General features: G+C 43.7%; 2 protein-coding genes across 3 annotated transcripts in view; one reads left to right on the forward strand and one right to left on the reverse strand.

Annotated features, from left to right (window-relative positions):
* LOC112266137 (reticulon-4 receptor-like 1) overlaps positions 1-1,736 on the reverse strand; it is a 228,462-nt gene extending 226,726 nt beyond the window's left edge. The window contains exon 1 of the mRNA XM_042296209.1: positions 692-1,736. Within this exon, the coding sequence (XP_042152143.1) occupies positions 692-704 (13 nt within the window). The 5' untranslated portion in view covers positions 705-1,736. The remainder of the gene's footprint in view (positions 1-691) is intronic.
* A 2,097-nt stretch (positions 1,737-3,833) lies between these two features.
* The window catches only part of LOC112265534 (2-(3-amino-3-carboxypropyl)histidine synthase subunit 1), a 129,418-nt gene continuing 108,791 nt past the window's right edge, over positions 3,834-24,460 (forward strand). Inside the window, exons 1-3 of one of the 2 annotated variants that reach the window (XM_042296211.1) lie at positions 3,834-3,992; positions 5,051-5,200; positions 15,387-15,450. In XM_042296211.1, the coding sequence (XP_042152145.1) occupies positions 3,941-3,992; positions 5,051-5,200; positions 15,387-15,450 (266 nt within the window). In that variant the 5' untranslated portion in view covers positions 3,834-3,940. The remainder of the gene's footprint in view (positions 3,993-5,050; positions 5,201-15,386; positions 15,451-24,460) is intronic. The other variant, XM_042296210.1, reaches the window with a different exon arrangement.

Genomic DNA, 24,460 nt, shown 5'->3' on the forward strand with positions numbered 1-24,460 from the left:
ATAGACAGAGTTCAATTTGTGTGCATGTGTGGTCAGGAGTGGTTCAGGTCGTGACATTGTCAGCATAACTCAATATTTGAATTCTATGTAGTCCTCAATCACTATATAAAGTCAGGAGTGACTGTCAATGTAGAAGGAAAATATTTGTTCTGCTTACTGACCACCAAAAAATACCCTCCATGAAGCCATATGCAGTGCCTGTCTTGTCCATATCACCTTGCCAGCCCTAGATCAATGCCCAAGAATGCAATAACCAGAGCGCACATAATGCTTATCCGAGAGACAGAGACCCGGCACAACTCATAAACTGCACTGCGGCATCAGCCGTTAATATCAAGTATAGTATTCGTGATAGGCTATGTCTGAATATTTCATTCCTGCCAGGCTCGCGCACACCGGGCTTAATGTTATGCAAATCTGGAAACCAAGTCATCGTCGCAATAAATTGTCACGTTCTCGCTCAATACCTGCAAGAATCATTAGCCTACCATGCTGGTGTATGATCATAACATATTTTTCATCACCGATAGCAGCAGACATGATAACACCTGGTAAACAACTAAGCATTTGCGCACTATTCAGTGGAGGAAAATTCATGGTGAATTTACGGAACAAGCACAGGGTGTTGTTGGCACAATAACTCATTGCTGCCAGTCGGATTGATGATGATAAAAAGTTCAAGCACACTTACCCCCTTTGAACATGGTGGAAGATTTATGTCGTCCTCAGTCTTTTGAAAATCATCTATTCTTGTATTCCAGACTAAACGTGCGCTCTCTAGTTTCGAAGTTCTGAAAATAAAAGTTTAAAATGTTTATTTGTTTTATGATGGGTCTAATGTAGCTCCTCTTGTCGCCGTGCCGTCCAGCCAAAACATTCAGTTGTGATGTATAAAATTGTCAACGAACGTTAGTCTCCTCTCATCCCGTTGAGTAGGCTGGTCTATGGGACGGACCTTTTCAAGCAGGATTTGGAAAATACGCAAGGGTAACGTTACGCATTGCGAAGAAATGCATTGAAAATGTCCTTTCAAAAGCAAAATAACTCTGGTGTTCGGCTTGTGAGATGCCCCTTACAGATCGTTTCAACCCTTGATAACCATCATTTTTACACTCACTTTAAATGAACGCAAAACATCTATCACCATGTTTTGGGCAAAACGACTGTGCTCACAGCCTCCAAATATAGAGTTAATAATTTTAAAAGGGCAATCTAAATTCCTTCTCGAACGAAGTCGGATGGATCATATCATATTCGTTCAAATCTTTCATTAACAGAAGTTATTTAGATTCACATTTCGTCTCTGAAGTCGGATTAGGCGCTGGGTCCTCAAATCCTGATTAAAAACGTGGACTTTGATGAGTTTCGTTCCGTATAAATCCCTCCAATAATATATTCCCGCGCTTTCCCGTAGTGTTTAGGAGCTGCAGTAAAATTCCTGCCGTTCTCCGGTCTTATCTGTGAGGACCTTTCAATTTACGCCTCTTCCTCAGAGAATGCAGACTTTCGCCATTCTGCGCTCAATGTAGACTAAAGAAAGTAGAGCTGTGGGTCCACTCTGGCTCATCACTGCACCCTCTCGGTCCGTCTCTATGTAGGCTCGTTCCGTTATCTACGGTGTCTGCAGGCAAAGTCTGAATGTTCAGCAATCCACTTGAAGGGAAAACATTACAATTATCTTATTATTACATACATTCCAATTTCGTGTTTAGAGGGCAATGTCATTCACATAAATGAACCGTGTCAAATAAAACACACAATAATTAATAACTTATTTTCTTCAAATCTGTTAGCCTAGTCAGTAAGATCCTTCATTTGCTGCAGGCTCTGAGAGATGGTGGAATTTGGTTTAGAAATGTGGCCATGGCCACGAGTGTGCCAATTCCTTGGCCATCTCTCTCTCTCTTTCAGGGAAACATTTGTAGCTCAGTTTATACGTTTTTATATTTTGGTAAGAGCACAGTGTAGACCTACCCTTTAATGATGATGGCTGTTTATCTGTCATCCAATTGGCCCAGAGCGCACTAGTCCTAAATCAGATAGGGACTTGTTGGTGGTTACTGAAAACATGATGAATTGATGGGGACAATTTCTCAACTATACAAGTAATGTATAAGGATGTACCAGCCCACTGTTCTTCTTCTAATATTTGAAGAAAATAAATGGTGTTATTGATATTTCTTACTGATAGCTAAGGTGTAATACTGTAAAAGGCCTATTCAAGATTTCATGAGAATTTACATTTAAAGATCTCAGGCTTCAAGGTTCCAAGATTAGAGCTAATACAATTAGATATGGGTTAATGGTTTCACATGGCTAGGGAGGATGTGCATGGCAATCAATATAAATAGAAACAACAACAAGTATAATGACCTAAACCTAATGTATATGAAGTTACCTAAACATTTGAATGAAATCTCTTTCCTGGCAGAGAGCACAGTGAGATTCAGGGTGGTGAATATAGACCATAGAATTAGAATGATCCTTCTATGGTACAGATGGCCAGCTGCTAGATCTGTGAAGGTGGAGACCAGCACAGTACTGTATGTGTTGTGTTGCTGTGTGTGTACTGTGCTGCTGGTGCCCTGTGCCATAGTGTGGCTGTGATGGTAGTTTTCCCAGGAGGAGAGACTTTCACAGCCAATTAGTCTCAATGGTTACTGTTGCTATGGTAAGAGGACTCATAACAATGGTTGCAGATAGAAGATAACACTATATCTGGTCAGGATCATGAACATTCCCACTGGCCACACACTGGTTTAATCAACATTGTTCAATACAATTACGTTGAACCAACGTGGAATAGACGTTGAATTGATCTGTGACTAATTGGTTGTGACCCTACTTAGAACTACAACTATGCAACACAATTAATGGAAGACTTACTTCAATAGCATGGAAGAAAATGCAACAACAAGCAGGCTTCAATTGTCATAAACATTTTCTTTCAAGAAATGTAGCTTGCTGTAGGCCTATTTTACATACTAAAGTATATGTAGGCCTACAGAGATGCATACACTTGAGACAACAACACTGTAAGAAAGAAAAAAGCAACAGGGAACATGGGAAATGTTGCTAAATAAGGCAGTGTCATTTTCACTGCTGCTATCTCAATCCTCTCAATTATTTTAGTCATGATATTTTGTGAGTCATTTCTGTCCCTTCCCTATCTCATTCATAGCCAAATTCTAACTGAACAGCAATGGCACAGACAGGAGGTGAAAATTAATGGGATCTAGTCATACAGATGTAGGATCTTAATTTGATCACCTTTGTGTTGCTGAAAAATTTCCTGCAAGACAGGAAATTAAAACTTGTAGTGTATTTTAGTTTTAAAGGAGCTTCTAAAGTTTGTTGATTTGTCCTAACGAAAAAATGTATTTTATAATGTCTATTATAATCCACATAATAATTCTAATTTCCAGTTGCTGCAGGATTATTTTCCTGCAGTGCAGTAGCAAATTGGCTCAAATTAAGATCCTACATCTGTAACTTCTGATGGAGCGAGAGAAGATAACAGTATGCTTACAAAAGTTCGAGTTGATAATGTTGCTAAGAATGAAGGTTACTGTTAATTTAAAAAATATATATATATTTTCTATTCCATTCTGAACAAATTCAACATTTTCTATCATTTCGTGTATATAGAGATTCGGAACCGGCAGGTAGCCTAGTGGTTAGAGCGTTGGACTAGTAACCGAAAGGTTGCAAAATCGGATCCCCGAGCTGGCAAGGTAAAAATCTGTCGTTCTGCCCCAGAACAAAGCAGTTTAGACATTGTTCCTATGCCGTCATTGAAAATAAGAATTTGAATTTAACTGACTTGCCTAGTTAAATAAAGGACAGCGATGCACTGCTGATTATCTCACATCGATTGTTCCGCCTGCAACGATGGCACTCTGCAATTGATTACTGGCACCTTTCTGGCTCCCCTGAAAACATGGCGGCGCCCACTGTCGAAACGCAAGTCGTTCCAGCTAAAAAACGAACCGGTAAGTATGAATCTCTTATATTAACGCTATCACACAATACATAACCGAGTACGTGGTGTATGGGACATGCTTTTAACAAAAACATTATACATTGCCACCATGAATAAGGAATTATGACGCAGATACAACTAGCGACTAGCTAATGCTAACAATAAGGAAAGCTGACTCAAATGGTTTAAAAGAGTGATTAGCTAGCTAACTTCCGAATGATATGAAACATAATAGAACACGTTTTTAAATATCTTTAAGGTCCAGGAACTAACGTTTAGCCAGTTAATCACCAGACACTTTCGCCCATGCGCAATTAGACAAAGAGGTGACCTGCCAGGTAGTCTGGCGGGACCACACTTGACAGACAAGGTCACTGTATTAAACCTAAATAAATAACCAATACTTCTTGAGGCATCCTTTACAGCAGGGATCATCAACTAGATTCAGCCGCAGGCCGATTTTCTCTTGAGCAGATGGTCAAGGGCTGAATCATAATTACAAATTATGTGTAGACTGCAAATTGATCATAAGAAGCCCAAACATATATATTATTTGACTAAAACATAATAATTCAAAACCTTGCTTACATTTGTATACAATAACATACAGTATATCGCTTCTACTTTGGAACAGATTTCCAAAATAAAAATCACTTGCGGCTGATTTGCGGATGTTTTTACAGTCTTTTATGACCAACAAATAAACACCCCAAAAATAACTTTAAACAAATAAATTCGGCCCTCGGGCCACTAGTTGGGGAACCCTGCTTAACATTCGGTTGCTCTTAGTTATGCTATAATAACATATAAACTACAACAACATTGTATTAACTTGTTGTCATAGTGACTGGATTATAATAGCATATGGAGGTGAGTGGTTTTGTAATTAGGCATATACAAGAGGAAAAGGGATTGTGCAACTTCAAAGCAATTACTAAAACAATATGTAACAACTCGTATATAAGAGCGACTTAATGTAAAATATTACCAATAATCATAACAGACTATGCCCGTTGTCTGTGTTTGTCAAATATCTCCCACAGTACAATTATTTGATTCTTACCCTAGTGCGAGGACCACGGCGGGTGGCCAATCAAATTCCTGATGAAATCCTGCAAGACCCAGAGTTACAGGAGGCTATCCACGCTCTGCCTGCAAATTACAACTTTGAGATCCACAAGACAGTCTGGCGGGTGAGACAGGCCATGTCTAAGAGAGGTAAGCGCAGAATAGACCTATTCATTACATTTCTACTATCTATTAGGCTAGGATAATTTATTCTATTAGGCTAGGATACTATACTCTACAAGGTTAATATATTTCTTACACTATTACCTTACTGGAAAAGACTAATGAGGTGTGTATCAGTTCCTGACTAATGTATTGCTATTGGGTTGTGATGGTGATGAGAGGGGTTATTGGGTTGTGATTGTGATGAGAGGGGTTATTGGGTTGTGATGGTGATGAGGGGTTGTGATGGTGATGAGGGGTTATTGGGTTGTGATGGTGATGAGGTGTTATTGGGTTGTGATGGTGATGAGGGGTGAGTTGTTATTGGGTTGTGATGAGGGGTTGTGATGGTGATGAGAGGGGTTATTGGGTTGTGATTGTGATGAGGGATTATTGGGTTGTGATGGTGATGAGGGGTTGTGATGGTGATGATGTTGATGAGGGGTTATTGGGTTGTGATGGTGATGAGGGGTGAGGTGTTATTGGGTTGTGATGAGGGGTTGTGATGTTGGTGAGGTGTTATTGGTTTGATGGTGATGAGGGTGAGGTGTTATTGGGTTGTAATGAGGGTGAAGGGTTATTGAGGGGTGGTGATGGTGGTGAGGGGTGGTGATGGTGAGGGGTGGTGATGGTGATGAGGGGTGGTGATGGTGTTATTGGGTTGTGATGGTGATGAGGTGTTATTGGGTTGTGATGTTGATGAGGTGTTATTGGGTTGTGATGAGGGGTTGTGATGTTGGTGAGGTGTTATTGGTTTGATGGTGATGAGGGGTGAGGTGTTATTGGGTTGTGATGAGGGTGAGGGGTTATTGGGTGGTGGTGAGGGGTTGTGATGGTGATGAGGGGTTATTGGGTTGTGATGGTGATGAGGTGTTATTGGGTTGTGATGGTGATGAGGGGTGAGTTGTTATTGGGTTGTGATGAGGGTGAGGGGTTATTGGGTGGTGGTGAGGGGTTGTGATGGTGATGAGGGGTTATTGGGTTGTGATGGTGATGAGGTGTTATTGGGTTGTGATGGTGATGAGGGGTGAGTTGTTATTGGGTTGTGGTGAGGGTTGTGATGGTGATGAGGTGTTATTGGGTTGTGTAGGTGATGAGGGGTGAGTTGTTATTGGGTTGTGGTGAGGGGTTGTGATGGTGATGAGGTGTTATTGGGTTGTGATGGTGATGAGGGGTGAGGTGTTATTGGGTTGTGGTGAGGGGTTGTGATGGGGGTGAGGTGTTATTGGGTTGTGATGGTGATGAGGGGTGAGTTGTTATTGGGTTGTGGTGAGGGGTTGTGATGGTGATGAGGTGTTATTGGGTTGTGATGGTGATGAGGGGTGAGGTGTTATTGGGTTGTGGTGAGGGGTTGTGATGGGGGTGAGGTGTTATTGGGTTGTGATGGTGATGAGGGGTTAGGTGTAGAGGTCGACCGATTAATCGGAATGGCTGATTAATTAGGGTCTATTTCAAGTTTTCATAACAATCGGAAATCGGTATTTTTGGACGCCGATTTGCCAATATTTTAAAATTTTATTTTTTATTATTATTTATTTTAAATTTTGTATACTTTTATTTAACTAGGCAAGTCAGTTAAATACGGCTGCAGTCCCTGTACAGTCAACATCAGTGGAAATTTCAGTGACAACTAATAGTACTCGATACAATTCAACCTTTCATTAAAACACACATGCAGGGTACTCAATTAAAGCTACACTCGTTGTGAATATAGCCAACATGTCAGATTTTTAAAATGCTTTTCGGCGAAAGCATGAGAAGCTATTATCTGATAGCAATTCAACGCCCGAAATACCCAAAGGGGACGTAAACAGAATAATTAACGTAGCCGGCGCTACACAAAACGCAGAAATAAAATATAAAACATTCATTACCTTTGACGAGCTTCTTTGTTGGCACTACTATATGTCCCATAAACATCACAATTGGGTATTTTTTTTCGATTAAATCCGTCCATGTATACCCAAAATGTCCATTTATGAAGCCCGTCTGATCAGGAAAAAACTGCTTTCAATAACGCAACGTCATTTTTTTTTTAATTAAAAAAGTTGTGTATAAACTTTGACAAAACACTTCAAACTACTTTTGTAATCCAACTTTAGGTATTAGTAAACGTTAATAATCGATCAAATTGATCACGGGGCGATCTGTATTCGATAGCAGCAAGTCTTGAAATCATGATCCATATTCTCCCTTTCATAACTTCCTCTGGCGTGCCCGAAGACAGGAAGTGCCTATTCCTCATCTAACCAAGGATAAACTTAAGCTCAAATGCCAGTACTGGCGACATCGTGTGGAAGCTGTAGGCATTGTAAACTGGACGCCATCTATTTTCACTTGCCATAGACAATACAGAGACTGGCGGAGGGATTTTTTTTGTGTTTTTTGTGAACAGTTTTCCTTGGGATTTTGCCTCCTACACCCATTCTGTTATAGTCACAGACATGATTTAACCCGTTTTATAAACTTCAGAGTGTTTTCTATCCACACATACTAATGATATGCATATACTATATTCCTGGCATGAGTAGCAGGACGTTGAAATTTTGCGCGATTTTTAACAAAACGTTGAAAAAAAAGACCCGATCTTTAAAAGGTTATTAAGAACACATTCTTATTTTCAATGACGGCCTGGGAACGGAGGGTTAACTGCCTTGTTCAGGGGCAGAACGACAGATTTTCACCTTGTCAGCTCGGGGGATCCAATCTTGCAACCTTACAGTTAACTAGTCCAACGCAACAACGACCTGCCTCTCTCTCGTTGCACTCCACAAGGAGACTGTTACGGGAATGCAGTAAGCCAAGGTAAGTTGCTAGCTAGCATTAAACTTATCTTATAAAAAACCATCAATCATAATCACTAGTTAACTGCACATAGTTGATGATATTACTAGATATTATCTAGCGTGTCCTGCGTTGCATATAATCTGACTGAGCATACAAGTATCTAAGTATCTGACTGAGCGGTGGTAGGCAGAAGCACACGTGTAAACATTCATTCAAACAGCACTTTCGTGCGTTTTGCCAGCAGCTCTTTGTTGTCCGTCAAGCATTGCGCTGTTTATGACTTCAAGCTTATCAACTCCCGAGATGAGGCTGGTGTAACCGAAGTGAAATGGCTAGCTAGTTAGCGCGGCCTAATAGCGTTTCAAACGTCACTAGCTCTGAGCTTTCTAGTAGTTGTTCCCCTTGCTCTGCATGGGTAACGCAGCTTCGGTGGTGGCTGTTGTCGTTGTGTTGCTTGTTCGAGCCCAGGGAGGAGCGAGGAGAGGGACGGAAGCTATACTGTTACACTGGCAATACTAAAGTGCCTATAAGAACATCCAATAGTCAAAGGGATATGAAATACAAATGGTATAGAGAGAAATAGTCCTATAATAACTACAACCTGGTGATGTGTGGTGTTATTGGGTTGTGATGTTGATGAGGTGTTATTGGGTTGTGATGGTGATGATGGGTTGTGATGTTGATGAGGTGTTATTGGGTTGTGATGTTGATGAGGTGTTATTGGGTTGTGATTAGAGGTCGACTGATTATAATTTTTCAACGCCGATACCGATTATTGGAGGACAAAAAAGCCGATACCGATTAATCGGACGATTTTTAAAACGGGTATATTTTTATATACACATTTTTGTAATAATGACAATTGCAACAATACTGAATAAACAATGAACACTTATTTTAACTTAATATAATATATATGTGATTTTGGATGGGTGTTCTTATTAAGGTGATTCCACAGGTTGTTGGTATTTTATGATTTAGCCGTTGCTGACCCCATGCTTACATCTTCATCACAAATAAGACACCTTGCTTTCCCTGGTGCCAATTCCATGTAATAGTCTCACACTGGTGCTCTGCTTTTCTCTGCCATCTGTAAAACACACACACAGCTCTGAAGTGACAATGATACTGAAGAGTCTGCTTAGGAGACAAATACTCTCAACTGTTTGAATAAAAATAGAGTTTAAGTTACCTGTGATGAATGTTGAAGAAAAAAACTGTCATTTCTATATGCAGGAAATCCTATTTTAATAATGGACATGGTAAGAATTGACTACCAAAGTGCGAGTCATAATTCCCATGACACCTTCTACCAAAATCTGAAAAGCGGTTCCTTCATTCATTTATTCCATAGGATATTTTTAGATTCACTTAAAATGAGGTCTGTGTTTCGTGTAGGCTTACACCACCTTGCCAATTTTATAACTGTGTAGAAATCCATAGGACAAGGTAACTCTGATCAATATTGGCTAAATATAAGCAAAGATCTTTTTTTTTTTTTTTTTTGCAGAGTGGATTTATGAAAATATTTTGACAAACGTTACCTTATCCTAGTGCGATTTACACGGGTATCAAAACGCAGAGGCGGTTTAAGCACGAAACACAGACCTTATTTGAAGTAGATCAAGACATTCTCTATGGAAGACATGAACGGTAAAATAACGAAGGAACCCCTTTCAAGGTCAGCCGCAAGTTATTACAGGAATTATAACGCATCGACTATTTCTCTCTAAACCATATACCTTTGACGATTACGAGCCTGCTGCTGCCTACCACCCCTCAGTCAGACTGCTCAATCAAATTATAGACTTAACTATAATAAACACACAGAAATACGAGCCTTATGTCAAATCCGGAAACTATCACCTCAAAAACTAAACGTTTACTCCGTTCCGTATTTTATCTAACGGGTGGCATCCATGAGTCTCAATATTCCTGTTACATTGCACAACCTTCAATGTTATGTCATAATTACGTAAAATTTTGGCAAATTAGTTCGCAAAGAGCCAGGTGGCCCAAACTGTTGCATATACCCTGACTCTGCGTGCAATGAACGCAAGAGAAGTGACACAATTTCACCTGGTTAATCATGCTGTTTTTTATTATTATTATTATTTTATTTTTTTAACATTTATTTAGATTTTTTTTTAAATGGCAAAATCGGCACCCAAAAATACAGATTTCCGAGTGTTATGAAGACCTGAAATCAGCCATTCCGATTAATCGGTCGACCTCTAGTTGTGATGTTGATGAGGTGTTATTGGGTTGTGAGGGTGATGAGGGGTGATGTGTTATTGAGTTGTGATGGTGAGGTGTTATTGGGTTGTGTGGTGATGAGGGGTGAGGTGTTATTGGGTTGTGATGGTGATGAGGGGTGAGGTGTTATTGGCTTGTGATGGTGAGGTGTTATAGGGTCGTGGTGATGGTGAGGTGGTATTGGGTTGTGATGGTGAGGTGGTGTTGGGTTGGGTTGTGATGGTGAGGTGGTGTTGGGTTGGGTTGTGATGGTGAGGTGGTATTGGGTTGGGTTGTGATGGTGAGGTGGTATTGGGTTGGGTTGTGATGAGGGGTGAGGGACCCCACTTTCACCTCTGCAGCTTTTGACTTTCTCCCTGTCACTCTTTGAGTACCTGCATTCCCACTGCACAGTGCACTCACACATACAGGTCACAGTGATGGCACTCCCATCTGACAATCACACCTGGAGTGCTAGAATGGAGAGGAAGGGGGATAGGGGGAGCGATGAAGAAAATAGCAGCATTCAATATGTATGGTGTGAAACATGTTCACTTAATTAAAGACACGTGGGAGTAATCCACCCAACTCTGCCAAGAATCTGAAGTCAAATATCCACCCGGGTGTTACTGAAAGAGCCATGCTAAAACACTGATCCCCTGTTGATGGAAATGACAGCCAACAACAAGTGTTGCATACTGTAAAGGGTTTATAGTCTAGCTAAGTAACAGGTGTTTGGTGTGCAGGGAGAATGGGGTGGTCTATGACTGGTCCCCATGGTCGGGGTGAGATGAGCTTTGGTGTGACTCAGTCTGCCTGTCTCTCGAACTGCCTCCCCAATGGCCCCCTATTCCCTATACAGTGCACTACTTCTGATCAGAGCCCTATAGGCACTATTGGGGATAGGTGGCATTTAGGATTCAGCCTCTGTCTGTTCTGTGTTGGTTTCATTAGAGAGCTTTCTCTCTCTCTGGGCTTGCAGGGCCAAAGATCACCTTATCGACTCTGTTGCACTCTACCCCTCTCCCTCCATCTCCCTCTGAGTCCATCTGTTTCTGCCTGGGCTTTGAACCCCTTTCACTCAGCCTCTCTTGTTCATTCTCAGTTGAATTGGCCTCTTTGTTTTGGTCTTTTCACTTCCTGTTGGAATGGAATGAAATTAAGCAAGCAAACACCATTGTTTTTAATGCCCAGCCTCAATTGTTGAGTGTGAACCGATGCAACAGCTAAGTTAGCATACATTTGGTTCTGGAAAGTTACGATAGCTCCTGAGAAATGTCAGATATTTCAGATTTGACATTCAGACTATTTTCATGGTCTGAAAATGAACAGAATTCAGAATTCAATTGATTGGACATGATTTGGAAAGGAACACACCTGTCTATATAGTGCAGTTGACAGTGCATGTCAGTGCAAAAACCAAGCCATGAGGTCGAAGAATTGTCCATAGAGCTCCGAGATAGGATTGTGTTGAGGCACAGATCTGGGGAAGGGGACCAAAACATTTCTGCAGCATTGAAGGTTCCCAAGAACAAATTGGCCTCCATCATTATTAAATGAAAGAAGTTTGGAACCACCAAGACTGTTCCTAGAGCTGACTGCCTGGCCAAACTGAACAATCAGAGGAGAAGGCCCTTGGTCAGGAACATGACCAAGAACCCGATGGTCACTCTGACAGAGTTTCTCTGTGTAGGCTTAGAGAACCTTCCTGAAGGACAACCATCTCTGCAGCACTCTACCAATCAGGCCTTTATGGTAGAGTGGCCAGAAGGAATCCACTCCTCAGTAAAATGCAGTTGGAATTTGCCAAAAGGCACCCAAAGGGCTCTGACCATGAGAAACAAGATTGTCTGGTCTGATGAAACCAATATTGAACTCTTTTTCCTGAATGCCAAGCATCATGTCTGGATGAAACCTGGCACCATCCCTATGGTGGTGGCAGCATCATGCTGTGGGGATGCTGTAATGTAACAAAATGTGGGGAAAGTCAAGGGATCTGATTACTTTCCAGATGCACTGTAGGACATTTTGCAGGAGCAACATCATGTTGGACATCAGGTAGCCTATTGGTTAGAGATTTGGGCCAGTAACCGAAAGGTTGTTAGCTAGAATCCCTGAGCCATCAAGGTGAAAAATATGTCGTTGTGCTCTTGAGCAAGGCACTTAACCCTAATTGATCCAGGGTTGCCGTTGATAATGGCTGACCCTAGCCGTGACCCCACTCTCAGGTTGTCTCAGGGGGAGTTGTGATATGCAAAAAACACTTTTCCAATGAAATAGGACAAATATTAACAGCAACCAAATTATTATATTACATTCGTTATTGTTAAATAATACAGACATAGTTTAACTGATCGCATTCTTTATCATACCTCAATTCCTCTCTGTTGTCCTTGTTTTTCATCTAGGTGTTTCCTGTGTGCTAAATTTCCGTGCCTGCAATCGTCTCTTTCTCACGACAGTTGTTCATCCTTGCACACTGAATTGTACCTGTGAAAGTGGAAGGCAGGAAACAGAGGCAGGGCAAACTGAACAGAGAGACCAAACAACCTTGTTTGTCTGGAGGAACCATGAAAATGTTTCCCTCGGGGCTGCGAAACAAACACCGAGAACTGTTTCTCTCAGAAGAGACACAACAGCATCGCAAATAATCAAAAGGTTAGCAGTAGCACTCGCAGAGACTCATGATTTCCCTCTGGTCTTCTCGTTTAACGCCTCAGAATTCTTTCCATTTTACATCTACAGAATTCTACAGATGTTTTTTGGGAATGTTTAAGAAAGTGAAGACTCTGGGAGAAGCTTCATTAGAGCAGCCAGACACTAACTGCAGACAAAGGTGGAACTGTTTTCTGCAGCAGCACACCTCTAAGTGCAGACGGTGTGCCCCACAGTATAGTGTAACCCTAACGACTACGCTGAAGAAGTACAGAATGTGAACAAACAGATGCACCGGCCAGTCCACACTGTTATAGAACGCTAATACTATTCTAGACACAAGTCAAATCTGAAATAGTACAAATCTCAGTGCTGGGGCCCGGCTAGAGAGGATTGGGGACTTGGAAGAGAGCTGGGTTTTTTAGCTCCTCAGCTGACCTTTTTTCTCCGTTCACTAACTAAAAGTCGTTGCTGTACCAGCTCTCTGTAGACACCTCCCAGACAGAAACATCCCTTTCTGCCAGGCAGTACAGCCACAAGTGCAGAGTGTCTCTCCAGCTAAATGTACAGAGTCATTTTATTTCCCTCTGCACGTGCAAGATGTTTCTCCTTATGACACATGACAGCAGACCGTGCACTGGCTGACTGGCTGACTGGCTGACACTCAAACCAAACACAGACTATCATATGCACCGGTTGGTACGTGTGAGTGGGGGGTGAGGTGAATGGCAAACACACAAGCATCTTTTACATTTGATCTGTGTTAATGCTCCTGTGACACTCCTGTGATCTGTGTTAATGAAACCTTTCTTGGTTAGTAAACTCAGGTAATGACCTGTCTCTGTCTGGCTACATGGTGCACAGTGACCCCTTAACCTTTCATCAGAAAGACACACTCCTCTCCTCCCCTCTCTCCTCCATCCATCACACTTCAGGCACATCCTTTCCTTCGCTCAGTGTGCTTTTTATTTTTCCGAGGCTATCTTTTATTGTTCAGTGTTGCCTACAGTCCTGTTTTTGTTGTTTCTCTTTGCTGTAGGAACCCACTGCAGTATGTGAACATGGACCTAATTAAATATTTATCAATACTGCAGTCTAAGTGTCAATTCGCTGTAGTCACATGGTTTATCAAGGTGATGTGTGACAGGGTCTGTCTGACAGGGAAACATTGTCAACACTCTCTTCCTGCTTTATCTAAAGTGAATTTAATCACACCCTCCAGACAGTCCCTCCAGACACTGTGCTGAGCTCCATGAGTCTGCTAGATCCAGCCCACTGATCTTAGTATGCGCTGTGAATGGAGAGTGGGTTACCTTTGATGCAGGAATACATTGAAAGTTTTCCTTCAATTACTGCAAATGACATCGAATCAAAGGGGATTTGTGAAGCAGAGTACAGTGGACGGACGGCTTGTATACAAGTCTGAAATATCACACTGTGATATATTCGCATTTCAGTAAAGAAAGGCTAAATGTTAATTCATGCTAAGGACTTTACATAAGTATGCATAGCACAATATGTAACCACGCCAACATGAGGACATCAGTCTGTTACCAAGACAACAGCTCTGGATAAGCAATTTGCGCAAGGATGAGGCAAGGACTTGATGTGACTAAGAGTAGCGGTTTCTTCATATCCTATAATCTAGATCTCTACATCAGCAATATTTGTGTTACGTCTGAGACGTCATTATGTTTATTTAATGTTTACATTCAAGATGAACCTAAATCATGCACATTCTCAACAATAAAAGGAAATTGGGTGAGACTTCATTTTGAGAGAGCATGCATTTTTGTTTGAGCATTTTTGTCTCTGTAAAGTTGTTGGCCTCATTCAGAGGTGTGATATTTTGCATCTCAACTCTGGCAGTGAGTCAACCTCCTGATGAAAGCATTTCCCATTGATTCGTCATAGCTGGTGTCACACTCAGAGAAGTTCCTACCGGAAACACACGCTGCCCTCAGCCCTTCACATCAGCAGCAGGACCAATCCTTCCTTTGTGTGATTGCTTGATTCCCATTTCACAGCGATTTGATCCATTTCTCCATGCTCTCTTAATGCCGCATGAGAAGAAGCACCAAGTTTCCACATGCATAGCGGTCTGCATGGTGAGAGGGATATTTGTGTGTGTGTGTGACTGTGACTCATGAAGCTATTGGCTGTCATTGAGAGAGACAGGTGGAGAAAAGGTGACTAATGGATTGCTAGGAGAAGAAGGGAAGTGTGAAGGCAGTGCTGATACACTTCCATTTCCTGTAGTGCATCACTCTGTAAGATACGACAACAGTAATGCAATGGATGGGAGAAAATTACCTTGAAATGTCAGCTACCTTCTGTCTCAGTGAAGCACTCTGCAGGGGTAACATAAGCAGCAAGATACGTGTAAATGCTGTCGAGGATGTATTAAATAACGTGGTTGTCACTCCAACTGCAGCTGTGTGTGTAGCTAGGTTGTCCACTTAACCTTACCGCTGTCTGTCTGTCTCTCTGTTCACAGTGGCCCTACAGCTACCGGAGGGCCTGCAGATGTTTGCCTGTGTCATCGCTGACATCATCGAGAGGTAGGTACAGCTCACACTCGCACCACTCACTGGTGTGTTTTAGTAAGTGGCAAGTGCAAGTATCACTCATGCTCATTTAAAAAATAAAACTGATCATTTTATCCATTTGTTGTTAGCTAAAAACATTGATGCTTCTCCCTGAAACAGACCCCCTTGACTTTGTTGTGTGGAAGTTTTGGTGGTTTTAGGTGGGTGGGTGGGTGAGCAGTCGTCATCCTTGCTAAAGTTGAAGTTGATCTGTGAAGTGTGAACTTGAGCCGGCATGGCCACTCTCTAGTCATTAAGCCAGCCAGTGTTATCATCATTCCCTACCCGCCGCAGCCAGCTCATATCTGTGCCTCAGCAGAACATTAGACACGATTTCCTTCGCGGACCGAGCGGCTATCAACACTTCACTCATTCACGGTTGGAGGAGAGCACAGCCATTATTCTTGTTAATTACATCTCGCTACAGTCTGCATAGGCCCTATTGCACACAAACACTCCATCACACAGACACACTCACACAAACTGATGCTGGAGCACAAACATTCCCACAGTTTGGAGTTCCTCGGCATCAGTGGTTTTAATCATTTGTCTTGTATACACTGAGCTTTGGCCTACGTCGTGCCTTAACAAGTTTGTGTAACATTGATAAATTGTTCATAACAAAAGCAGTAATCCACTTTAATGTAGACCTAAAACATGTATTTAAATTGTTGAAAGAGGAGCTCTGTGTGTTGTTTCCTTCATCTTCTCATTTCACCCCTCTCTGCCTCTCTCTCTCTGCTGGGACGACTGTAAGGGTTCTCTAAGAAGATTGCTGCATCACTCCACATCCAAAGTGGATTCCTTTCCTAGGTGAACAGTATGTTCAATACTAATGAGGTTAGTTGATAGAAGTGAAGGATAGCGAGCTAGGGAAGGGAAGCTTCCGCATGGTTTTCAGTCAGAGCACATATTAGATTTCAGACCGGAAACGTTGTTCTTGGTGTCCTCATATGAAGCCATGCCTGTCATACCACAGTTATGGACCGTTGAGAAACAGGAACAGGGCTGAAAGCTTTGACTTTCTCCCTGTCCCTCTCTTCCCTCAATGTTCCGCTCTCTTCCTCCTCCTCTACCCAGTCCCCCTTTCCTTTTAACCCCCTCCATTGCCTAGTGCCACACCTTTCTCCCTGTCCCTCTCTTCCCTCAATGTTCTGCTCTCCTCCTCCTCCTCTACCCAGCCCCCCTTTCCTTTTAACCCCTCTCCATCGCCCCACTAGTGCCACGCCTTTCTCATTCTGTCTAATCTCTCCTTCACTCCCTGTACGGCCGTCTCCCCTCCTCTCTCTCTCTGGCTACGAGGCGAATGGGGATTGAGTGAGCGAGGCAGAGAGAGAGTGGTGGCGATAGGGGCTATGTCTTATCAGCAGCGCTGCTATCAGTAGAACAACTGCCTCTCTCTCGTATCTGGGCTTAAACCAACCCCTTATATACTGTGTCCATCCCAGAGTCCTCTAAATGAATGACACCCCATCACCTTCGACCATCTCAGCCCATTTCAGCTAATGAGCGCAATTAACGGCAGATAATTGTCTTCCTCTCCTCCCTCACACCTCTTCCTCCCCCTTCTCTCCTGCATGTCTCAACCCATCCAGATCCTACAGACGAGGGAGCAGTTTCCTCTGTCACCAGTTGTTGTTGTTTGGTTTTTCTCTTTCTGTATAAATAAATCAGCAGCCTCATTTGACTCCCAGGTCACAGTATTTCACTGTGTTCCAATGATCAATCTAAGTGTTACATGAAGGCAGTAAATCTAGATAATGGGCTTGGCCCCTGAATAGGGGATCTAGCTACAGAGGGATTGTCCCTGGTCACCATGCTGTATGTGACCTCTACTCACCCTTCTCGTTCTGTGGGGTCAGCAGAGGGTTCTGTCAGATGTAGATGTTTAGTGACTAGTAAGAGCCTGGCTCCATCTCACCCACTGTGATCGCCAGGCAGTCCGTGTGTGGTGTGGGGACTGGGGAGTGGCCCGGGCTGAGGTCCATGTCAGTGCGGGGATGAAGGGGCTAAGCTGTGGGTAAGGAGCTTGGGTGGGATGGACAGTTATAAGCCCTAATGAGAGCAAGCTGCTTTGAATTCTAGCCCATGCAGTCAGTTAATACACATCAACTGTGGAGGGGAACGCACGCACACAGGTGCACGCACGCACACAGGTGCACACAGGTGCACGCACGCACACAGGTGCACGCACACACACAGGTGCACAGGTGCACGCACGCACACAGGTGCACACACGCACACAGGTGCACGCACGCACACAGGTGCACAGGTGCACACACGCACAGGTGCACACACGCACAGGTGCACAGACACACAGGTGCACAGACACACAGGTGCACAGAAATCAGGTGCACAGACACACAGGTGCACAGACACACAGGTGCACAGACGCACAGACACACAGGTGCACAGACACACAGGTGCACACACACACAGGTGCACACACACACAGGTGCACACACACACACAAGGACAAAGACACAGACACACGTGTGCGCAATAGGCAGAGACTGGCTCCTCCAGTACATAGACTCAGCACAGTGCTCAGTGCTCACATACAGCCAGAGAGAACACCTACACAAGGGGACAGAGGTGCTCATAAAAGAAGCAATGTACTTACATGGACTCACACTGAAACAAAGACAATACTAGGCCTGTATAAGCTGCTCTCATTTTCAACAATACAGTATATGTCTGTATAGCCACACTCAGGCCTACCAATAGAGAATTGGCTCCTACTTAGAATATGTGGCTATCTGTTCCACACAGGCACCTGTAAGCATACTCTCTCCCACAGAGAAGTAGAGAGACTGCACCACGCTTCCACTGATCATTTAGAATGTCTCCTACAAGCAGGCGTGCTTCTGTTCTTTAAAGAGGCTTTGATAGGCCCACAAAGAACTTAGTAAACCTTGTAAAGGTCTGCTGTAATGGCTCCAGTTGAAGAGGCACGCTCTGACATCACACTGTATCCTCTGCTTGCCTGTAATATAGCTACACACGGATGCATCCCAAATGGCACCCTATTCCCTAAATAGTGCGCTACTTTTGACCAGGGCCCTAAATAGTGTGCTACTTTTGACCAGGGCCCTAAATAGTGTACTCCTTTGACCAGGGCCCTAAATAGTGTACTACTTTTGACCAGGGCCCTAAATAGTGTACTACTTTTGACCAGGGCCCTAAATAGTGTACTACTTTGACCAGGGCCCTAAATCGTGTACTACCTTTGACCAGGGCCCTAAATAGTGTACTACCTTTGACCAGGGCCCTAAATAGTGTACTACTTTTGACCAGGGCCCTAAATAGTGTACTACTTTTGACCAGGGCCCTAAATAGTGTACTACTTTTGACCAGGGCCCTAAATAGTGTACTACTTTTGACCAGGGCCCTAAATAGTGTACTACTTTTGACCAGGGCCCTAAATAGTGTACTACTTTTGACCAGGGCCCTAAATAGAGCACTACTTTTGACCAGGGCCCATAGGACACTATGTAGGGACTAGGGTGCCATTTGGTGCAGCAGCTCTCTTGATAACTGATAAAGCCATTCAAAGAGACTTAAGACATAACTCAACTTTCACAACAAGTAAACAGACAGATATGACCACAGCTGAGGAAAAATTGATCAGAACAACAGAAAGAATCCCTAACTTGGACAGGCGGACGATGGTGTGTGTTGTCATCCCGCCATATGTTTCATTGCCTTTGATGCCACACCAGCTATCTTCACCGCAGCCTTGAATGATACTTTGATGAACTTCCTTTTAATATTTACTGTGCTGTTCTGGGAGTGGAGAGCCAGGGCTTGTGTTGTCGCCATCCCAGTCATCCATGGCCTAATCCTGGAGACTGGGAAGGAGAGCGAAGTAGGGAGGAAGCAGAGGGAGGCAGGGAAATACAGGGATGGGGGGTGGCAGTAGCATTTTAATGTCCTCTGTCATTGGCTCACTGGCAAGGGAGAGATGGCCCTCTCAAGATATTGACTTGTGACATAACTAGGATCTTGTACTTGGGGGTGAAGGTACATGACATGAGAGCATTATGTAACAGAGGGCCCTATTCAATGACTCATACACTCACACACAACTGTGTTCACAGTATGAATCACAAAGGAGGTCATTTGTATATTTCGGCTTTTCAAACATAGATTTGTCACGGTGCCGGCCCAGGAGAATGATTTGTAATAAATGTAGTGGTTAGATATTCTGTCTATTTTCATGTCAGCACGCCACTTAGATCAACAGCCTCATCAGTTGAATGTCATGTCAGATGAAACACAGGCAGTGATTGACCTGCCACTGTGTCCATGGCAGCAGAGTGAATGAAATGGGAGATCAGAGCCTTATTTCTCTCTCTCGCACACACACACACAAACACAGAGAGCCCCTGCTGTCTCAGACCTTTCTGGTCACTCTCCATCATCCCTCTGGACCTCATCCTGGGACAGATTCATTTAACATACTTTCATTCATTTCAGTCTGCAGTAACGTGTGTGAGCAGCAGAAGCGACCTCGGCCCACAGCCTTCCATTGTAAATGTCAGCCCTGCCTCCATAGAGGAAGACTGGCAGGAGCCTCCTTGTCCTTGCCTCACCACTCACCCCCCAGCCTCTCCATTCCTCCCACACCACAGCTGAGCAGTAGGTAGCGGGAGCCCGGGTGTGACAGTGTGTCCCGGCCTTCTGTCCCCACCAATTACATAAGAAGCTCACACTGGGTGTAGAGAGCAGCAGGGCCCCCATTTTGCACACGTGCGCATACACACACACACACACACACACACACACACACACACACACACACACACACAGGGCATCTCTCTGACTAATGAGCTCTCCTGCTTGGCAGCCCCCTCACTATCCTCCTAAATTACAACCACATCTGTCTCAGGACTCTAAGAGGAGACAGTAAGACACAAACATCCAGACACACCTGGACCAGACAGCTACAGTGGGCCGGACGGCTACAGTGGGCCGGACGGCTGCAGTGGGCCGGACGGCTGCAGTGGGCCGGACGGCTGCAGTGGGCCGGACGGCTGCAGTGGGCCGGACGGCTGCAGTGGGCCGGACGGCTGCAGTGGGCCGGACGGCTGCAGTGGGCCGGACGGCTGCAGTGGACCGGACGGCTGCAGTGGACCAGACGGATGCAGTATGTCCGACCCACTCCCCTCCCAACGACCAGATAGTTTACCAGTGCTATTTCAGGTTTAGTGAGAAGTCTCTTGAGTGCTTGACATTACGAGGTGGAAAGAGATCCTCCCACACCTGTGTGCCTCTTTGTCCCATATCCCAGTCATCACAACCCTGGAGAACCACGACCTATAGATCACTCTGTTATATTGGCCAACCTAAATCACCACTCTGCCTGGAGGATGGCTGCTGGTGATGTACTGGCTCTCATATAATGCCTTTGAAGACACCTGGGAAATTGCTTGACCTGTCTGGAAGATACAGTCGATGCACTCCAGAGATAAAGCATCATATAGACTTTGCCGTCGTCCCTCCCGGCTGTCTGTATGTCCAGGGGGACAAGTTGATGGGCTTTATAGAGAGACCGAAAGGCTGGCGGTCTGCCCTTTCTCTCCTTCACACTGCCTGGGTGCATCCCAAATGGTAAGCTATACCCTATAGTGCACTACTTTTGTCCAGGGCCCTATGGAACTTGGTCATATGTAGTGCCTTATAAAGGGAATAGGGTTTCATTTAGGGGCGGCGCCTAAATGAAATATGAGCAAGTGAGCAGCTGAGGACAGAAAGTCGAGATGCACTGAACACTACAGTATGTAATTACAGTGGGAGACAGAGGGAGTGGTTTTCACTTGATCTTGGTTATTTACGTAATGAAATAAAGTTCCCCGTCCTTCCGTCCGTCCATCTGTCTGGCCAGCGTTGTGTGTGTGTGTGAGAGAGATGGAGTGGTCAGTGCTCTGCTCGGGAAGGTTTCATCCCACTACCCACCCTCTCCTATTTCACTGCTCGATCACTAACTCAGACCAGGCATAGTCACTTTCATTTAGGCCCAGCCGTACATTCCAGACCCACCACATGCAGATATAATTGAACACAGAGAGCGATGCATAATATTACCTGCAATTTCAAAGGGAAACATGAATATGTGTGGACATATTCTCATGCACATTTAAAAATGAGCTCTGGGCTTTTATGATGTTATTTTGGAGTGAATGCAGGCAGTTGACAGCCATTTCAATGTGAGCGAAATGGAAATGGGCTAATTCTGTTTTTAAATAATAGAAAACCAGAGTGCAATGCATTTACATGTTCAGAAACCATTGGTTGAAAATGGACGCACTGCAACAATGTTAATATCTCTGAACTAGGCCTAATGTCTCTGAACTAGGCCTAATATCTCTGAACTAGGCCTAATATCTCTGAACTAGGCCTAATGTCTCTGAACTAGGCCTAATGTCTCTGAACTAGGCCTAATGTCTCTGAACTAGGCCTAATATCGCTGAACTAGGCCTAATATCCCTGAACTAGGCCTAATATCTCTGAACTAGGCCTAATGTCTCTGAACTAGGCCTAATGTCTCTGAACTAGGCCTAATATCTCTGAACTAGGCCTAATATCTCTGAACTAGGCCTAATATCTCTGAACTAGGCCTAATATCTCTGAACTAGGCCTAATATCTCTGAACTAGGCCTAATATCTCTGAACTAGGCCTAATATCTCTGAACTAGGCCTAATATCTCTGAACTAGGCCTAATGTCTCTGAACTAGGCCTAATGTCTCTGAACTAGGCCTAATGTCTCTGAACTAGGCCTAATGTCTCTGAATCAGGCCTAATATCTCTGAACTAGGCCTAATATCTCTGAACTAGGCCTAATATCTCTGAACTAGGCCTAATGTCTCTGAACTAGGCCTAATGTCTCTGAACTAGGCCTAATGTCTCTGAACTAGGCCTAATATCTCTGAACTAGGCCTAATATCTCTGAACTAGGCCTAATATCTCTGAACTAGGCCTAATATCTCTGAACTAGGCCTAATATCTCTGAACTAGGCCTAATGTCTCTGAACTAGGCCTAATGTCTCTGAACTAGGCCTAATTTCTCTGAACGTTAATGTTGTACACAGAGTTTACAGAACATTAGGAACACCTAGTCTTTCCATGACATAGACTGACCAGGTGAATCCAGGTGAAAACCATGATCTCTTATTGATGGCAGGTTGCCTAGTGGTTAGAGCATTGGGCCAGTAACCGAAAGGTTGCTAGATTGAATCCCCGAGCTGACAAGGTAAACATCTGTCGTTCTGTCCCTGAACAAGGCAGTTAACCCACTGTTCCTAGACCGTCATTGTAAATAAGAATTTGATCTTAACTGACTTGCCTAGTTAAATAAATAAATAAAATTAAATCCACTTCAATCAGTGTAGATGAAGGGAAGGAGACCGGTTAAAGGAGTTTTACGTCTTGAGAAAGTTGAGACATGGATTGTGTATGTTTGCCATTCAGAGAGTGAATTCAGATAAATATTTTAAGTGCCTTTGAACAGTGTATGTTTTGTTCACTCAGTGTATATCTGAACTGAATGTGAACAGAACAGATTCAGGAGTGTCCACATGTAAAGTGGAGAGGCTATTGTAGGAGCTAGTGAACCATTTGTAGCATGGCTTCCTGCTTTGAAAAGGAAGGTTAGCTACACATCTGCCCTGTGCTCCCTCTGAGGAGAGAGTGTGAAGGAGAAGTGGGGAGCAAAGGTGAAGGGATGACCTTATGGGAGGAGGGAGAAAAATAGTGTCATGCTTAACAGGGGAGGGTAGAGTAGAATATTCTAGTAGAATGTCAGTAGATCTAGAAAGCAGCTTGGTGGTGGACCATGCCAAGGATTGAGAGCTGAGAGAATGACACATGTTGAGAGGGGGAGGGAATAGAGGAGGAGGAGAGGAGCCAAAACAAGTTGTTGAAATGAACAGGACAGAGATTGTCATATGACTGGAAGGAACAGAGTGACAGATGAGAGGAAGGTTGCAGGAAGAGGGAGAGACAGAATAATACTATCAATTACTACAGCGATAGCTCTTTGTAATCACCTTGTCTCACACTTGTACATAGTCCTTTTGGGCATGGGGATTTGAATTGCAGTACCATACTGAGTGTGTGTGTGTGCACATGCGTGCGTGATTTATCCTATCAGAGTGGTTAAAGTCTAGTGACTGACCTCAGATCAGATTCCATCAAACCCTATATTCCCCTCTGCATCATAGCTAAAAAGCCTTTAATGTCCCCCCATCCATCCCAGGTCCCACTGTGTTGTCCCCTGGTTCCTCTCTTTGTGTCGTTCTGCGATCTGATAACCCACATGATAAGATATATTGTCTGCATTATTTTAGAGCTCTCTATAGATGAGATGAAGGCATACAAAGGTTCTCCCAGCTCTGTTCAACAGTATTGGATTCCCATAACGGTTGCCATATCTTTTTGTTTTTGTTTCGTTTTTCAAATTGGATTCAAGCGCCTTTCAGAATGCGGTGCTGTGCAGTTTAGAGGGTCTGTATGTTGATGAAGCTGTAGTCTTTTACATAATGACCCGGGCCCAGGCTGTTTGAGAACCTGCCAGAACAAATAGATGAGATGCGTTCCCAGAAATAGACCCAGCAGTAATGATCTTGTTTTTGGTGGATTTAAAGGATTATCTAATGGTATTACTGAAAACATCTGTCTAAGCTTCATCCTATCCTCCCTCCCTGCCCGCCTGCTGCACGCCCTTGTTACTACGTTACCACTACACCTACTGTACCCATTCACTGTCAATTACTACAATTAGTCTGTCATTTTCACCCGCGCTTTGTCTTCCAATTTTCCTGGTGTAAGACGTGGGAGTCATAGTGTTTGTACGACAACGCTAAATGGAAGAAAGCTTTGTTGAGCAAAAGGCTCGGAGAGAGAAAGGCGGGAGAGGAAGTAGAGGAACATGTAATCGTCTAACACGGGCCCCTGCCAGATTTCTGTTTTCAGGGGACTATT

This window comes from Oncorhynchus tshawytscha, linkage group LG13 (assembly GCF_018296145.1).
Source record: "Oncorhynchus tshawytscha isolate Ot180627B linkage group LG13, Otsh_v2.0, whole genome shotgun sequence".
In the NCBI taxonomy this organism is placed as follows: domain Eukaryota; kingdom Metazoa; phylum Chordata; class Actinopteri; order Salmoniformes; family Salmonidae; genus Oncorhynchus; species Oncorhynchus tshawytscha.